The sequence below is a fragment of the Morone saxatilis genome, unplaced genomic scaffold (assembly GCF_004916995.1).
Source record: "Morone saxatilis isolate NCDOM2014 unplaced genomic scaffold, NCSU_SB_2.0 Contig18, whole genome shotgun sequence".
Lineage (NCBI taxonomy): Eukaryota > Metazoa > Chordata > Actinopteri > Moronidae > Morone > Morone saxatilis.
This window is the reverse complement of record NW_023339740.1, coordinates 11067999-11086297: the sequence shown is the minus strand read 5'-3', so window position 1 is coordinate 11086297 and position 18299 is coordinate 11067999. Positions and strand designations below refer to the sequence as shown.

General features: G+C 38.9%; 1 protein-coding gene across 1 annotated transcript; it reads left to right on the top strand.

Annotated features, from left to right (window-relative positions):
* Positions 1-1206: 1206 nt before the first annotated feature.
* Positions 1207-8227, top strand: LOC118328787 (adenosine receptor A1-like). Its single transcript, XM_035662687.1, has 3 exons — positions 1207-1903; positions 5391-5685; positions 5842-8227. The coding sequence occupies exons 1-3, from the start codon at positions 1563-1565 to the stop codon at positions 6223-6225; spliced, it is 1020 nt and encodes a 339-aa protein (XP_035518580.1). The 5' UTR covers positions 1207-1562; the 3' UTR covers positions 6226-8227.
* The last annotated feature ends 10072 nt before the right edge of the window (positions 8228-18299 follow it).

The following is an 18299-nucleotide window of genomic DNA, read 5'->3' as shown; positions in this document are numbered from 1 at the left end:
CGGCATTCTTTCCAGCTCAGGAATGAATTGTAGCATTTACTTATCAGCAAGAGGTTGCTAAAATCTAGGAAAGTATCTAAAAGTAAGTTTGGCTCAGAGTGGCCACGAGTTGAGTGTGCCTGTTTGTGTTTCATCCACAGTGCTGGAAATGATATTGTAGCCTTGATGAAAGTCGGACAGGAGTTACAACCACATGAATGATTGAGGATGGAAACATAAATCATTCTCAGGGCAAAGACCTTCACTGTAGTCAAGGTGAGAGAAAGAGATCTATGAATGCGCTTGTCAGAGTGTTGATCTGTACATTTCCCACTCCAACTGGAGAGATGGTAAGTTTCACCAAAGTGTGTCCATTCAAAAACTGCAGTCCCATCTGCAATCAACTACAGTGCAGATGAAGGTGCGAAGAGCATGTTGTGTTTCTATCTGTATGCGATTGGTGTTGTTTTTTGCAACTTGTTTGTGAGTCTTGTTTGCATTTACATAGGTTTGTTTGCATGCGTCTTTCGTGCAGCTGAGCCCCGCTGTTTCCCACTGATACCAAGCTGGAGTTCAGTCCAGTATTGTGTTATTGTTCCTCCAACACAAAGCATGTGACCATTTGTCTTCATCTAGCTTCCTTTCTGGGCTTCCTCTCCACAGCATCAAAGCTTCACAGGCTTATACTTTTCACCCACTCTTCATTTCAACCTGTACTCAGTCATACTCAGGAAATACAGCAGGGATATACAGGAGCTTGTAATTACATTTTTGGGAGCCTCTTGGTCTGAATAAAATCACATAATTGATCACATTAAAGTGAAAACATGTAGAAGAATGTGTGAGTTGCACAGCAGTAAGTTAGTGTATATTTGACAATGGCTATAAGATGCACCTGACATATTAATTAATGATATTCTCCTCCTCAGGACTCAGTGTGTCACTCCCATAGAGGGCGAGCTTTCAGTCGCACATGTGACTATGAAGGAACATAAGTTTTTTTTTATTATTAATATCTCCCTGCGTAAATGTCACCATATCTAAACTGGGGTTATTTCTGGATATTTCTGGAATAAATATTTACTGTCTGCAGCCAGATAAAGAGAAAGCATGATGGCGCAATTATGAAAATGACTCAGATTCAGCCGGAAACGACACTATTTATGACTAATTCTGTTTATTTTTCCGACCTTTGACACATGTCTGACACTGAGGAAAGCAGCTCTGTTAATCCGGGCTTTGGGAACCTGCTTGTGACTCATTCATAGGCTACCACCGCGGCCGTCCCGTCCCTTCGCCAGCAGGACTGCAGGGGCCAATGCCATGCACTTCATTCTCGGAATCACCGCCTCGGGACCGTATGGAGACCAAGTTCTGCGTCTGGCGCGCAGCTCTATGTCCTGGACCAGATTCTAAAATCATTCAGAGCAGCAGACACTACCTCTGCCCGTGTGGGGATATAAAACATGCGAAACCAAAGTCAGGGTGTCTCAGTCGGTGCCCGCAAACTCAAACAGAGAACTCCCTCGACGTGTTCAGGCTGTTTTCTCCGCTAAGCGCACACTCCTCCAGCGCCTGTGAACATGCCTCCGGGTCTGCCTGCCTCTAAAGCCCTCTACATTGGGATGGAGGTGGTGATCGCCCTGTCGTCGGTCATCGGTAACGTGATGGTGGTCTGGGCTGTGCGTATTAACCGGTCTCTGAGAGACACCACGTTTTGTTTCATCGTCTCCCTGGCCTCGGCTGACATTGCGGTCGGGGCTCTTGTCATCCCGCTCGCCATAACCATCAGCATCGGACTCCAGACGCACTTTTACAGTTGCTTGCTGGTCGCCTGCACTGTGCTCGTCCTCACTCAAAGTTCAATCCTGGCACTGCTGGCCATAGCCATCGACCGCTATCTGAGAGTCAAAATACCCATGAGGTAGGCACAAAGGTGAATTCTTCTAGTTTTCAGTGTGTTGTCTCATTTACACGCCTTTGTGTCTGGACCGCTGCTTGGACCAAGGGCGCCCACAAGAGCGGTTGTTACATGATTTTAATTTGAGCTCCAACCAGAAATGACTGTAATATCTAATGTAGATGTGTGTCTAATGATATGAATTCATTTACAGTATCATTAATCTTGGTCTACATTAATCTGCTGTGGCATCTCTGTTATCTGTACTGGAAGTAACAATGAGTCAGTAATGATGTCAGTGTTAAAATTCGTTAGAAATTATACTAAGACTGTTATGTTGAAATTATATTTTATTTTTTGATTCATTATTTATTTGTGTACTTCCAGCACATCATTTTACCCATGATATCAGCTGTTAACTGGAACAAAGTAAAACATATCATGATCAAAAAGGGGTAGAAAGAAGAAAGAAACCCACTTTTTAAAATAATTAGATAACACAAACACCGATGGTCTGACTGTGAACTTTAAGGTTAATTGATTGTTAAATATTTGTCTCAAAAAATAATGAGGCTAATGATTTTAGTTGCTTTTTTTGAATTGTCTGAATGTTTTTTCAGCTGTAAATATATTTGTAGTAGACATGGAGTTTGTATAGAAAGATAGATAGAAGGAGTTACAGATAGATACAGATATATAGATAAAAATACTACTACTATTTTGTTGTACAAAAAAGACAGTTTATTCTATTTATATATTATTTACATTGGTATGCTCCAGGTCAAAAGAAAGGTCAAGGCCATTTGGTACTTTTAAAGCTGTTGAATTTCACATCTGTGGGGAGGCAAGCTGTATTTCAGTGTCCAGCCTGAGCTTAACATATACAAGAAGCATGCAGAGGTCCAATGTGTTGTACTTCTTTCTTTATTCCTTCTGATCTGATCTGCTTTGTTAAAAACTAGCTTGATGATAAACCGATATTTCTGTTGCATGGTAACAGAGATTTTCTCCTCTTGTCTTGCCAGACCCATAATTTTAGAGAAAACTTGAGTTTCCACTTTAAGTTGGCTCATTTAACAATAAGCCTGGTGAGTCTGGCAGAGAATGCATGATTGGTCAATAGGCTCATGGTGGCTGGTTGATGGATTGCATAATTTCTCAAGCTGGCACCCAACGCACACATAGAAACATGCACACACACACTGCACTCTATCACTCAGAGAACACAGGTTGCAGTGAAGCAATGCAATACACTCGAGCAATAAATATATATTGTTTAGTATTATCCCAATATTACAGGCTTAACTATTATTTATCAGTGTGCTGCTGGGTTTCTCAGCCCTTTTCATCACGCAGTGGTGAACTTGTGTACTGGATGTAGTGACAGTTCAAGGTAACGGACAGACAATATTAATATTGTATCGTAATGATTATAATCTTTTAAAAACTAGTTTAAACCTCAACAACAACAGCAGAAAAAGTGGGGTGCTTCGGCTTAAAGAAGAATAAAAAATAAAAAAAGAAGAATATGTTATAGTCACAGATTAGAGAAAATTTACTTCCATCTCACTGCTGATGCATTTGGCCAGATACTTAAAACACCAATTGTGTTTTTACTGTCTCATGGTAAGTGATAATATGAGCGAGAAATTGAGTCCCCCTCCCTAAACCACCCCTGTGACTCTAGAGGGACACAGTTTAACAGGCACTGATTGCTTTTTATAGCGGAGGTGGTTTGGAAGCATACTGCCATGATAAGGGTGGTGGTATGTCTGAGATTTGAAAATGCCCTAAGTATTGCCAGTGTGCTTAGCTGAAGGATTGGATTTGCAGGTGGGAAACAAGGATTTAAATTTCACAGGAAAGTATAGATAGATGAAGAACAGTCATATCCATAAAGTAGTTTTTGGCATACTGAAAGCTGATCTGTATGCAGACACGCAGCCGAGCTTTCTGCCAAGCCGAACTGTAGAGAGAGTTGAGATAAAAATTGTCGTCACATATGGGAAGACCTACTCCCTCCAGAAAGAGTCTCTTTGAACATCCTTTGAGTATTCATTCATTCATCCTGTGTTGTGTCTGCCTCACCCTGAACTCCTTAGTGTGTGTGTGTGTGTGAGACAGAAAGTAAAAGGCAGCAACAACTGGACAAAGACGAAACAAGAGAAAAAGAGAAAGATATGACAGTTTGGTTCTGGCACATATCACAGTGTGTGTTTCTGTGTTTGCGTCAGCGTTAGAGAGGTAAGCCAGGGACTAGGCATGATAAGAGAAGAGAAAAAAATGGCTGAGAGTAAAAGAGTTAGCCGCTGAAATGATTCATTCACCCCTTTCGCCTGATTGAGTCAGCACTTACTTTATAGAAATAAAGGTTGAATTAGGAAAATCAACAGTCCAGTCTGCCACAGGAATCTTTCATGTCTATGCGACAAATGACTAATTCATGGATCTGTCCAATAGCAACAACTGAGTGGCAGAGATAGGACATCCTATGAAAATACCAAAGAATTGGACACTTTTATGTTGGGAAACAAATCCCACAGTTCCCTTTTAAGCAGCAGATGTCTCAGCTGACTCATCTGACATTTGAATACAGAAATGTTTTCCAGGAAAATAAAATAAAATAGAAACTCAGACACAGCAATCAAAAAGAAATTGGAATTACAGGACAAAAAAACTGGTACAATTTATAATATATAGTCCAATATGACAACCCCACAAACTACTAGAGCAAGACTATGTGACTTATGAAAGAAGAAATATCACATTCTTCCTTTTAAATTGAACACACTCTAGGGTTAACTACAGCCTTACTTGGTCTAGTATGACCAGTAGCTTATTATGGCTACAAAATGTTAGCTAATGTTAGCACTATTTAGCTAGATACTGCCCTATAACTGACATTACTCAGCCCGTTTACTGACTTTATGACTTTATTACTACTGTTGTTTTAGCATGTACCATTATTCTATAATTGTAACTTGTGGCAACAGTGGCTACTATTCAACAAAAGTTACATAGACTTACTTTAGTAGTAACAACACCCCAAAATACAACCACTACAAAAATGTAACATTATTACAAGGTCCGAGGTTCATTTATTTATCTACAAGACAAGCTTGTACAATGAAATGCAAGTTATAGTCGTTTTATGATACAAAACAAAACATATGCAGGCTATTATATTCTATTATTGCTTTACAAAGGGAATTTGTCTTGTAAATCTCTCAATGTTTCAGATGTTTCATTGGGCTGAATTAAACAACAAGATGTTTCTGTTGTTTTGCCTATTTTTTAAGGTGTCCAATGTAACATTTTAATAACACATACATTACATAAAGCATATGAATCAGTAGTTAAAATACTTGAAGATTAAAAAATAAAATTAATTTAACAAAAATTGTGTATCATGAAAATAATAAAAAAAAACAGCACACACACTATCTGTTATGATAGTCTTTTCTGTTTTTTTTATCAACACTTCTATATATCTTTTCCTTTGTTGCTAAAGCTACAAGCGTGTGGTGACCCCTCGGCGAGCTGGCACGGCCGTGTTATTGTGTTGGCTGGTGTCCATCATAGTGGGCCTCACGCCCATGTTGGGCTGGAATAACCTGCAGAGTCTCCGTGACAATGGCTCCCTGATCACTGATGACCTCTTGGTGACCTGTGAGTTTGAGACAGTCATCAGCATGGACTACATGGTCTACTTCAACTTCTTTGGCTGGGTGCTGCCCCCTCTGCTCCTCATGCTGGTCATCTATGTTGAGATTTTCTACATGATCCACAAGCAGCTGAACAAGAAGGTAATGACTTCCTTTTCTTGTGTTGAACACTTTTGGTCACTTTGATATGCAGCAACCAAAATACAATTATTTTGCTATTAAAACAGAGTTAATGTGACTTGATAAGACTAAAGTTAAATGTTTACGCTGATGATCTTCTCCTTTATCTCTTTGTAGGTGACAGCTAGCCACACAGACCCCAGCCGTTACTTTGGCAAGGAGCTCAAGCTGGCCAAGTCGCTTGCACTTGTTCTTTTCCTCTTCGCAGTCAGCTGGCTCCCTCTACACATCCTCAACTGCATCACCCTCTTTTGCCCTGGTTGTGATAAGCCAGTGTTCCTCATTTACATTGCCATCATCCTCACCCACGGCAACTCGGCTGTGAACCCCATCGTTTACGCTTTCCGCATCAAGAAATTCCGCACAGCATTCCGGAAAATCTGGAAACAGTATGTGCTCTGTCAGGACCCAGTCGGTCGTCTTCCTCAAAGAGGGAGTCAGAGAGGACAAAGTCATGAGAGGAGGCTGAGGCACAATGATGATGACGATGATGACGTGTGACCTTTGGCAACTTATTGGATTGCTGTGTAACTGCTAAGTTTCACTCCACTGGTTCACAGAATGGAAAATAAGTTATTTTCATGCTTGAGGAATTACCAGTCAAAACGACATTAATAGCATCAAAGGATGTCAGAGGGATGAAATAGATGAGGGAACTTCATCGTCGACTAACTGATTTCCTCCATCCAACAAAATGTCTGAGGACAAGATGACGATATGGAGATCGCATGGAGATGGGATAGACATCCTAAATCAGACTTTGATTTAAATAAGACTTATATATTGTCTATTTTCCCACCGGCTGACAAAATGATGATGATGTCGTATGGGATAAGGGGCTTCTCATCCGTTTCAACACCAACCTGTTGAACTTGAATCAGTAAGTGTATATCTGTAGCACACGTGGTACAATAGAAGTGTATGCTCTACTGCATTTTTGACCTGAACTAAAACTCATGGCCTTTTTCATGTGAATAATCTCAAATTGTTAAGCATTGTATTATGCTCTACATTTACATGCTTAGTTCTGTGGCCTTATGGACAGAAAATCTAATGAAGATGAACTAGGCATTGTGTTAATTGTATGAATCTGGTAAACCAGTGGTGGGGAAACAGGGAGTTTGCGCAACCAACTTGAGATGGACCAGGAGACAGGACACAGTATGCTGGCTGCATGGATGTCAAAATGTGAAATGTGCTCACTTGGAATTAGAACCCAGGATCTTTGGTGCAATGAACCTCTGTTTTACCTACTGCGCTAATGTCATTAGATTCATAGCCTTTACAGATGTGTGGTGCAATCCAGTGCATGTGAAGGTTAAGTTTTTTGACTTTTCAGAGACCATTTGACTGACAGAATAACTAGTACTAGCTAATAGTTGTAGCCAAAAAAGCATCCATGCTAAAAGAAAAATTACTTGACCTATAGTAACTATATAACAGTAGCTGAATAATTTTGTTTGAATGGAGGACTGTGAATATAAAGAATGTTGGAGCTTCTCCAGTTGATTATTTTTACCCTACAATGTACCTCTGCCAGGCACTTTCCACTGCTTGCAGGTGGGAACCTTAAAACATTTCCCCCCTGTTTCTTTGTAATAAAGTAGGTATATCAATGTAGCATCATTACATCCTCCCTGTCATTTTTGTTGCAGGGCCAACTGACCAGTATTGCCCTTCAGAATGAATGAGATTTGACAAGAAAAATACATGTTGACACGGGACTGCTGACACATATAATACGTACTGTATGTAACTAATAGATGTATAAAGGTTAATGGCGGCTACTGTATAAAATTCAACTCACTGAGCATCTCACTTACATGTCCTCTTACAGCTGTGGACTGATTGTGCAGATTGGGAAATCCTCCCTCAAAACATGTCATTTAATTTTTTTTTACAAAATAGATAGAATAGAAATGGAGACAAGAATGTAAGCAAAAATGTAACAGCATAGTGAGCCCTGATTTACATTTATAACGCTGTATGTGCATTAGCAGGTGGAAGCATCAGGATTCACTCTGTGCTTTGTGAAAGAAATAGCATCTCACTTTCTCTCCACGCTTCTCTGTATCAAGGCTAAAGCCATCAGTGGTGGGAGGTTATTTTTCGTCTGCACACTTCGATTTTCTGTCTCACAGCAGAGGTCTGGCTCATGTACGAATAAGTGAGTAGGTTAGGAGGGTGTGGGAGTCCAGGGGTGAAGTGATGGAAGAATTGTTCTGTTTACAAGGGAACCAGAAGGCAAGAGTGCAGCTGAGGAACTTATCAAGAGTTTACATCTCTCAACATTAAGGCCAGCCAGATGCTTTCCCAACAAATAAAGAGGCTTGTTAATGTGACCCTGTTGAGACCTCTGACTTAACCTGCTGTAAAATTGTGTGTTGCAACATATACACAATACACCAGTTATGGTTCTTTTAAATTGAAACACATGCTTAAAGGCATGCACAGTGTCTGTTGGAAACATCCACCCTATAAGTAAGAGAGAATAGATTCCAGCTCTTTCTGGGGTCAAAGTAACTTTTCCTCTTCAGCCTGTAAAGCCTTTAGGATCCTTCCAGGACTCCTCCGTCATGTCTCACAGAGTTAGTGTGGAGTTAATGCAGACTGCCAAATAGTAGCACCGAGAGAGGTGTTACTGTGCAAACAACTCGACTTCGGTAGTGCTCGTGAATATCTGCTCAGCCAAGAATGCAATGGCTCTATATTACTCCAAATAAAATAAATACATGACAAGCAAATTAATCTGCAAATTCATTGTTCTGTGAAGTGGGTAATAGGTGTGTGTTTTGTGAAGACTGTCAGCAAGAATTTCTCACATATTTATGAGCAGCCTTGACTTTCCACCTTCTTCACAGAGGTGAAAATCTATTCAGATGCCTTTACATCCCAGTGTGGACTGGAGCCACAAAGTTGCAGGCTAAAATTTGGTTCAGACGTTTTGGTTCTTCTATTTGTCCCTTACAATCACTGTGCATGATGTGTGACTGGTTTTAAAATATGGGTGGCATTTTTCACACTGGCATCAAGTCAGAATCAGAATCAGAATCAGAAATACTTTAATAATCCCCGTGGGGAAATGTGATTTACAGTGTCCAATGCTGCACTCTGCTGGTTACTGTCCAGTATTGAAACAACATTTGAGGCAACAGGGTGGTGGAGCAATCTTAAAGCAAGACACATGTAGTTATGATCTGTCTTCTACTATAGGTGCAAAACAAAATGCAGAAGCATTCTCATCTTATTTGTTTAACTAATTGATAAAGACTTCATTCGTCTTATAGAGAGCCAATGTCATCTAAATATTTTTCTACCTCTATATTTAGCTTTTTCCCCCCCTGTGATCCAGTACTGGAGAATATACCATTGTTTTAATAGATATACGTAACACGTGTAGGTTGTCAGTGCCAGATAAAAATACCACATTACTACAATTTAACGTCATCTATACAGACACAAGAATAACCCGTGCTTCCATCTCAAACATGTTTGGAGGGTTTTGATGGGTTTGTAGTGTTGAGAGGGTGATAGAAGAAGACCCAGTCACTTTTAAATTGGAGTCAATACTTGGAAATCAGCTATAACAAGGTTCAAGGTCTTTTTTACAAAAGCATTATGTTTGTGTATACAGATATTATATGTATACAGTATGTACATAGTAAAAGACTGACCTTTTCGAATCGAGATAGGCTTTCCTCTGCCAGGAACACAAAACACATTTGTTAGGTATAGCATGGTTCTCATATCTCTGGTCTTCTGCTGGCTTTATTCTCCTCCTGAATTTAACATTTCCAGTTCATCAATCTGAATAACAATGTTACAGTCTGGGGAGCATTCATGAACAATGTTCACTGCTTTCATTAAACTTCAACTGTGAGATAAAGAGGCAGATACTAGAGGCTATACTTGTACAGAAACATGATATAAAGCATGTTGGAACAGTGTGTGAACTGCATATGTGAAAATATTCATCACACTGCCCCTGGACTCATGGGGATACGGGGGGGTGTTTGCTGTATCTCTCAACATTAGCCTCTTTAACAATGATAAACAAAAAGAGATGCCAGATTTTTCACACGGTTGATCACTGAACTGCAAATGCTTATTTGCTGCAGCAGAAGTATTTGTACCCTGACAGTTGTTGTTGCTGTACATTATCCCGGTCTGAGTAGACTGGTTGCCTATTGACTGTAAAGTATAACACACTAACAGCATAATATTGACAGCAGCCACCTGTTTTACAGCACAGACACTCTCAGAGACAGAACACATAATCACAACTGATCGTGTTCCTTTTATGAGTTATTACTGTCAGGTCTATCCTATATTAATATGAAAAATGTGATAAAAACAATTTAATCTTCAAATATTAGCAAACCAACAATGTAATGGAAATATTTCCAGTATCAGTCTGTTCCACATCGGTGTCCTTCTTAATGAACTCAAGTAGCAGCCGACGACTGTCTTGCACGTGACAATTTCTTCTGATAGCATGTTATGTTTTGGTGTGGTGTGTTCATTTGTTTTGAGCACAGAAACCCTCCAAACCTGCACCAACAGTACGGTTATTACTGAAAATACGTTTAAATATAATACACAAATCATTTTTAAAGCATCACATTTTTATTTAATTCATTAAAAAAAATTACAAAAAAGTTCCCTTGTAAATTGTTTTTCCACTTGTCTGGTTTTCATTTCATACATTACATACATTGTCTTCAATGTTCAAAAGTGTAACCCGAAAATATGGATCACTGTATGTGATTAAGTTATAAAGCAGACAAACAAAAACAAAAACAAAAAAAACAACAACAATTCAGCTTAAGACATACTGGATTACCCGTATATTTTTGGAAGTAAAAGAAAACACATTCAAGTACTTTACACATGATTTAGCTCCCACATTTGCATATACAATACACAACTTAGATACACAGTTTGATTGAATGCGTTTATATGTGTGTTATTTGTCTTGGTTTCAGAAACCTGGATGAGGCCCTATTTTCACTTTGATGAACCTAGAGATAAAAGCTGGAGTACTCCCATAGAAACCAGGATACTGTTGCATGTAAACACCTTATTCTGGCTTCTGAACAGAGTGGCTGAGATGGTGAGAAATCAAGAGCAACAGACAGATCAGAGACCTGGATACTGTACTAATCATGTATACTGGGTAATAACTAACCAGGTTTATCCCAAATATGAGCAAAAACAGGACTAACAACCAGGACTCTCTTGTGCAGGTAAACACACTTGCTGTTGCAAAGTATCAGTGCAGAAATTACAATTGATCAGGAGCTTTTCTGGCACTGTGATTTGTCTATAATAAGGCAAGCAAATAAAGACACATCACAGAAAAATTAAACAACTGAAATGAATATTAAAATAATGTTTAATTAAGTGAGACACTGAGAAGCCCGAAAGAAATAACCCACTTGAATGGAAATAAATACATAATCGGAGCCTTCACTACTGATGATTTAGAAGACCCCTCTGACAATATTTAGTCATTTATTAATTATTATCATTGGAAGTAGTGACGTAGTGGAGAAACACTTGAGTAGTATTGTGTTGTGAGTGTCTTCTGATGATAAAACAACATAGAAAGGTGACTTATTTAAATTGTTGTTTGTTTTAAAATAACCTTCTTTGCATAACAATAAATTCACATTATTAATCAACCGGTGCGGTCTACAGTCAGTAGAGTCAGAGTGCAAGTCAGCAGATGGCGAAACTATTTCTCATGTGCAAATGTACGGCAATTCATTTAGTGAACTTCCATAAATGGTCTTAACTCACGCGATTGCATTAACCTGTGACTCATACTTCATTACTTGATCATGGGGTTAATGCCAGACTGTCTAAAACAGAAACTATGTATGAAAGCGCTTCCTAATTCTAATAAAGAGGTTTAATGTGCGATCAGATGGCTCTTCAAGCACGTCTGGTGAATTGTTGTTCAGATGGGCAAACTTTGTTACAGATACGCGGCTTCAAACGTTGACTTTATCCTGAAAGAAAGAGAAGAGAGAATTACAGACTGCCACAGATCTCATGAGTAACTCAGAATAAAACTGGACTTGTGGCTTAAAACATCATTACAATGTAAGGGTGCAGATGTACAGTACAGATGTAGTTCCGTTTTAACTCATTTGTTTTAACTGCATGGTTCCTTGGTGTGTGGATAACATAAATCAAATTGTACAGCAATATATACAAATATATTCAAGTAGTAACTGGCTGCAGTATTTATTCAGCAGGATACATTAACAGTAGATATAAATACAATTTCTAAAGTAGCAGCATACACCTGGTCAATTTCAGTTTTAAAAATGATAAAAAATACAAGTTAAGAGGGCATTCAAACTAAAAAAAAAAAACAGTCATTGTTGGGGGCATGTTTCTGGTACTGGTGGAGTTACAAGAAATATGAATCAGGAAATCCAGCTTCACCAATACATGAGTAAGGCTTCTCAGTCACCAGAACAAACAGTGCACAGGTTTTATATTACCATAAGACCAGAATTTGCAACTCTAGAAAGTTACGGCGATAACCATTGGATCTATGTAAATGTGAGGTGAACAGTAAAAATATCATCTCATAAAGTATTCTACAAAAAAATGTGTGCAAAGTCCAGCCAGGTTTAATGTTTTTCCGCTGACAATCCTGTGTTTCCTTCGCCAGACTGGAGTAATGTGCATCTGAAGAAGCTAAAGTTTAATTTAATCACAAGATTAGACTAGTGCGATTTGCAAACTATCTAGGACAAGAGTTTGTTTACAGTATTAAAACAACAATAGGCTACCCTGCTATTTCCTGTAAAGTTAAGGTAGTACAATCTAGCCAAATCTGTCTGTTGCAGCAGGTTAAACAAGTCCAGTGGTGTTTTCTAAGACTAAAACTGACAGCGCCGCATCAGCAATGCATAAGGACATTCAAAGTCTAGTCAGGCGTGGTGGTTTGGAAGAGGAAGAACTTTGACTGAATAATGATTTCTTGTAAAGGGAGGTAGGGTAATGAAAAAGAAAACGAAACTTACATGACGAGTAGTGCAGTGCGTGACTAAAAAAACACCTCCAATTATGATCTCAATCAAAGATAAAAGACACCAAATTGCTGATCTAAATCTTCTTCTACCCTTATATTGTGGATGAAACGTGAACTGTGATACATCAATCAAATTCATTCATTTCTATGGCTGAATTTTCAATCAATTTCCAGTATTTTATTACATTGTTATCATAAGTTGACTACTTTTATAAACGGTTATATTGCACTTAATGTCTGTGGTTGCACAGTGTGAAAGGGTGCAAAGGGCTGGAGCAGTGGTTAAAAACCTTGACCTTTGCAACAATTAATAGCTAATCCCATCAGAAACATTTCATGTCTCCTTTACTATGTTGTAGTTTTCCAGCTGTCCTTTAAAATAATAATAATAAAAAAAAGCTTCTTACCCATCCACCTTGCTCAGTCACCCATGTGCGCACACGTCTGTTGAGGAATGCAGTCATGGCTTTTTGGACTTTACTTTTCAGCTCTGGGGATGATTTGATGACATAAAGGCCAAAGGTCACTGAGGCCTTGATCAACTGCACCTCTGGAGCAACTTCAGCCTTCTGAGCGGCGTGAGTCTGACACAAGACGTCCACGCCGTGGTTAAATGCTACTTCTACGGCCTGTGGAGAAATAAGACAGGGGCCAGAAATTACAACGCAGGAAACTGAATATAAAGACATCATAGCTGACATGAAGGTGATGCAGGTTTGCCCGGCTTTTGAGATATCAGTCCTTGCCATCACCTCAGTACAGTGGTGGGGATTGTAATTTCAGTTTAAGCAGTGTGTTGTTTTACATTTACCACCATTGTACTGGACAAGACACGTGTTTACACAAAAGAAATTGTCTCTATGAACACTGTTGACACCCCGAACTCTGGAGAAAAAAAAAACGAAAGGTATCTGGACATAAAGGAGATTTTTTTTTCACATCTCCTAGTATTCCCACACTTACTAATGAAGCTACATTTCAACCCTTTTGTGGTGCATTCACACAACAAAATAGTGGTTTTAGAAAACTAGGTATTAGTCTACGGAAACGACTCTATTGCAGGTGTGGGGTGAATGTGTGTGCAGTGTGTGTGGTTGTGGATAAGGTTGGTAAAACTACATCTTGGCTACAATAGGCAGAAAGCAAGCAGTGCTCCCTCTACCCGTAAGTGTTAAAGAATGTATAATAACTTTGATTAACCTGTCAAAGCCATTGATGATATAAAGCATTTTCTGTGTGTCTGTGTGTGTGTGTGTACCTCTTGTGCTGCTGCTTTCCTCAGTTCACTCAGTGCAGCTTTAAAGTTAACGTCCTCATTCATGGAATCAGCCACACTTCTCAGTTTATCAGCTATCAAAACTGGGTCAAAATCATCATCTGAAAAAATAAAAGAGATGCATACATAATGTATACATAGGGATAGGATGACGTACGCTGTTATTGTGTATCACAATAAAGAAATAAAAACTTGAAAAAGCTTACTAGCTTGCCAGCATACAGTCCTATAATGATTTCCTGATTTATTTTGAACATAGAGAAAAGAAGAAGTCCACATCTTTCACTCCAAACCCCTAATAAGGATAATACAAGGCTGTCACTATCTAACAGCTCGGCGTGTCCGTTGTAAAACCACAAAACAAATATTTAAACAGGATGTGTGGAAATAATATAAATTAGATTCCAAAATAAAAGGACAGGGAGATGAGGTGTGTATCTGCGATGCAATAAATAAATGTGTTTCTCAACAAAATGTCATTTTAAAAGTATCAAGTATATTTGCATGGTTATGGTGATAACATGGTGTATCAAAATTCCTCAAGATAACATGGGATTTTAATCTGGTCCCATGCACTGTATCCCTGTATTTAGAAACATTTTACATATTTATTTAGCTACAGTAAACCTGCTTTCTCAGCCCTCTTAGCCTGTCAACGGAAAGTTGAAGGTGCAGAGGCAGAAAGAGCTTAACCAGTGAAGTAAAAGAGCACTGCTTATTTCCTGTAGCTAACCTCATTACAAAACCTTCTTATGTAGCTAACAGGAAACAAAGTGTAACCTGCATTAATAACCAAAGCACACAAACAACGTCCACACAACAACGGGCGGGCCCGGTGACTCCTATAACGCTATATACCTATACCCTATAATTATTATCTCATGTTTACTTAAACATGAACTCGACTGTAACAGCAACTACACGCTGGTATGACTTTGCAAATTCGTCTACCTTTTGTATTAAATTGTAAAGAAAATGAAAGTTCAATGAAACGCAACAGCAGCTGGTTAGTACAAACAGCCCCCCCCCCACACACACACACTACCATTAATTAACATTAGTAACATTAGCATTACTGAACTGACCTGGGCCGTCGGTCTCCACACCAGCAGCATCTAATTGACGACTTTTAACATCGTCGTCGTCTTCAAACAGACATTTGATGATTTCCACAGTCTGCCACTCGAAGGAGGTTTCTGTTGGAGCCATTGCTGCTGATAAACACCCGCGAGAGAGCGCAGCCGCCAACGTTTCTCTTGCACTTCCGGTGTGCAACATTGCAATAGCACCAACCTCCGCCTCCTCCTCCTCCTCCTCCTCCATCGCATCCTCAGCTCAGCAGCCTCCTCTTCTGTCTCTCAGTAAAACATACAGACGAGCTGTTAACACTGCCTTCTTTCTTTGTTCTGCTTTTAATGAAACGTGAACAACCGTAGTAGTCAGACCTTGTTGTGATCGATACAGCCATTTGCTGCATACTTAATTGTTTATTTAGTAGGCAGTATGGGCTTTTATTTTACAATTATTAATAATGTGTTAATGTAAGTTATGTTCTCCTTTTAATAATGTTGGTTCATACATGAATTGAGGTTGTTAAAGTCATCATTGCATGTGATCAACTGAAACACTTGTACAATGTATTGTTGTATTTGAAATTATCATCAATAGTAATAGTAATAATTCCCAAACAAATATGCCTGAATAGATGCAGAGTTTACAATGAAGAGCTTATGAGGCCAGTGGCACTGATAAATTGCTTACACATGTGTCTTTCCTTCTATTTCTTACATTTAACAGATTGCTCTACAATCACTATTTAATTTGGGACATGAAGCTCGCTGGTTTTTATTTTAGCTATGTAATTAGATACTGATTTACTTCCAGGCTTCCAGGACTGGTACCAGGTGGATATAATGAACTGTAATAGGGTGACAGCGACTGGGATGCAATCAACTGAACCAGACTCTCTCATATGTTAATGTCAATAGAACTCCAGTCCAGAGCAACATCAATGCTCCTGAAAGCCAGGCTAGAAATGGAAGACTTTATCACTTTAAACACATTTGGACAACAGTTTGACTTTTTCTGACCACTTTCATCACCTGAGGGAAACACACACACACACACACACACACACACACACACTCTTACACACCAACAGTGCATTTTATCTCCAGAAGATGGCAACATTCACCTACTGGATGATGTCATTTGTTGAGCGCTGCCCCACCCTGGTTCACACACACACTGTGACTGAAAATAAATTGGAGCTGATCACCAAAACAATTATATTTTTTCCCGCAGCATCTGCATCATTCACCTTCCTAATTACAACAGGTGTCCGCTGGAGTTTATGCATATATGTAAGAACCTGGTGTGCACACATATCAGGAGAATTACTGTCACTACAAACCGAACCAACCATGCACATGCTCATGCTTTTGCCTTTGTGCAGTGACCTGCATTACAGACAAAAAAATAATTATTCAGTGCCGATACTGTCTGCTGATTAAAATCTATCTATCTGGCTGCATCTGTTGACACTTTTAATTCTAAAACTAAGATTACTAATAACCCAGATGGTGTAGTGTGTCCCAAGCCAACTCAGGTCAATTGAAAGATTGAATTATTATTATTTTTGTCTTTTATAAATCCCTTTGTATCACAATAGCAGCACCCTCACTCTGTCTGACCTGAATTGAATGGAACATTAATTAGTCTCACTGGTTATACCCGAGTTTACCCAACTATGACCCAACATGTCAGAATGGATATGAAAAAGGTCTATTCTCTTAGGCTCCTATCAGTTCATATGTTTTCACACTATTTCTCCCTCCACACAGGAGCCAATCACTAATCAGGATGTGCTTTATTAACCTGCCCCTGCCTGTAGAACGCTGCATTCATCTCATGACACAGATCATCCAACCACAACCTTTCCCACCACTCAGAATCAGATTATTAATTTAATAATTATATTTGATTGAAGGCCAAGTTGGAAGGTTATGTTACAGACCAGTTATTGCATTCCGAGAATCTAATTAGCATTTTTAAAACAGTGTGTTATCCAGTATATATTTCTCTCTTTTGATTCTTTACACCAGATTCTTCTTGGTAAAAGTATGTCTTATTTCTGCACTGCATGGCAGCTACCTTGTTTGTGAGGTCTGACAGAGAAGATGAAAACAATGAAAGAGCATGTTACATCCACACATTGTACTCCTGATGAGATGGAAATTGGGCTGCCCAGTCATGCAATTCCATCTCCTCTGGAAAGAATAAAGTCTTGATTAGGAATCGCGCACTAGGGTAATCAGCAGGGATGTGACAGTCACTTCTGTGCTGTCTAACACACTAAAGTCAGTGTGACGGCATAGACACACACACACACACTGGGTTTCTACAAGTCTTAGATAAATAAACTTCATCAAATCTCATATACTTCTCCATAACAGGATTACCAAATGTTAACCCATACTTCATCTGCTGACACGGGAAGAGGTACAATCCAACAGAACCCATGGGCGTGACTGCTCATCATGCAAATATGTAAGATTTTACATTTTACATAAGAAGATCACAGCGTCCTTAGTTATTTGGTTTTATTATTTGTGACATTGCAGCACCAGCACACAGATTTCTGAACCTCTTCAAATGTGCAAATCTTAACAGGAACAAATATGTTTGTGTAGGGGAAAAAAAACACCTCACTTATGAAGTGTTAAATTCAAGGTCTGGAAACTAATTTAAGAATCTGAAACGGTTGATGGTGTGAAGGTTGTTGACTTACAACATTCACAGAACGAATAATGTTTGAAAGTGATGATTTAATCAATTACCGATATTCAAAGATTGTAAAATGCAGTGGCCAAAATTTTGAGAAAATATAAGTCTCGTCTGAATTTGGTCGACAATTGTGAAGGCCCAATACATTAAAGCAAAGAGAACAGAGTTTCCCTGCTGGATCCTTTCCCTTGACATCATAAGCTGCAATTTTAGGCCCAGAAAAAGCAACACGAGATTCAAAATAGGCAGATGGTTAAAAACACAAAGACAGACAGCCTACACGAGAATAGAGCAGTACAGTCAGCAACATAGACAAACATGCAAATAATTATACACATTAGAGAATATGTGTTGGGGTAGGGATAATAATGACATCAATAACTGAAACCATTGTTTACACTGATTTATAACTAATAAATAAATACAGAGAGAGAGATTTTGTCTTTAAGTAGAATGTTAAAC

Coding starts and splice junctions, on each gene's coding strand:
- LOC118328787 (XM_035662687.1), top strand. CDS start 1,563: ATGCCTCCGGGTCTGCCTGCCTCTAAAGCCCTCTACATTGGGATGGAG. Junction 1,904..5,390: donor AGAGTCAAAATACCCATGAG/GTAGGCACAAAG, acceptor TTGTTGCTAAAG/CTACAAGCGTGTGGTGACCC. Junction 5,686..5,841: donor ACAAGCAGCTGAACAAGAAG/GTAATGACTTCC, acceptor ATCTCTTTGTAG/GTGACAGCTAGCCACACAGA.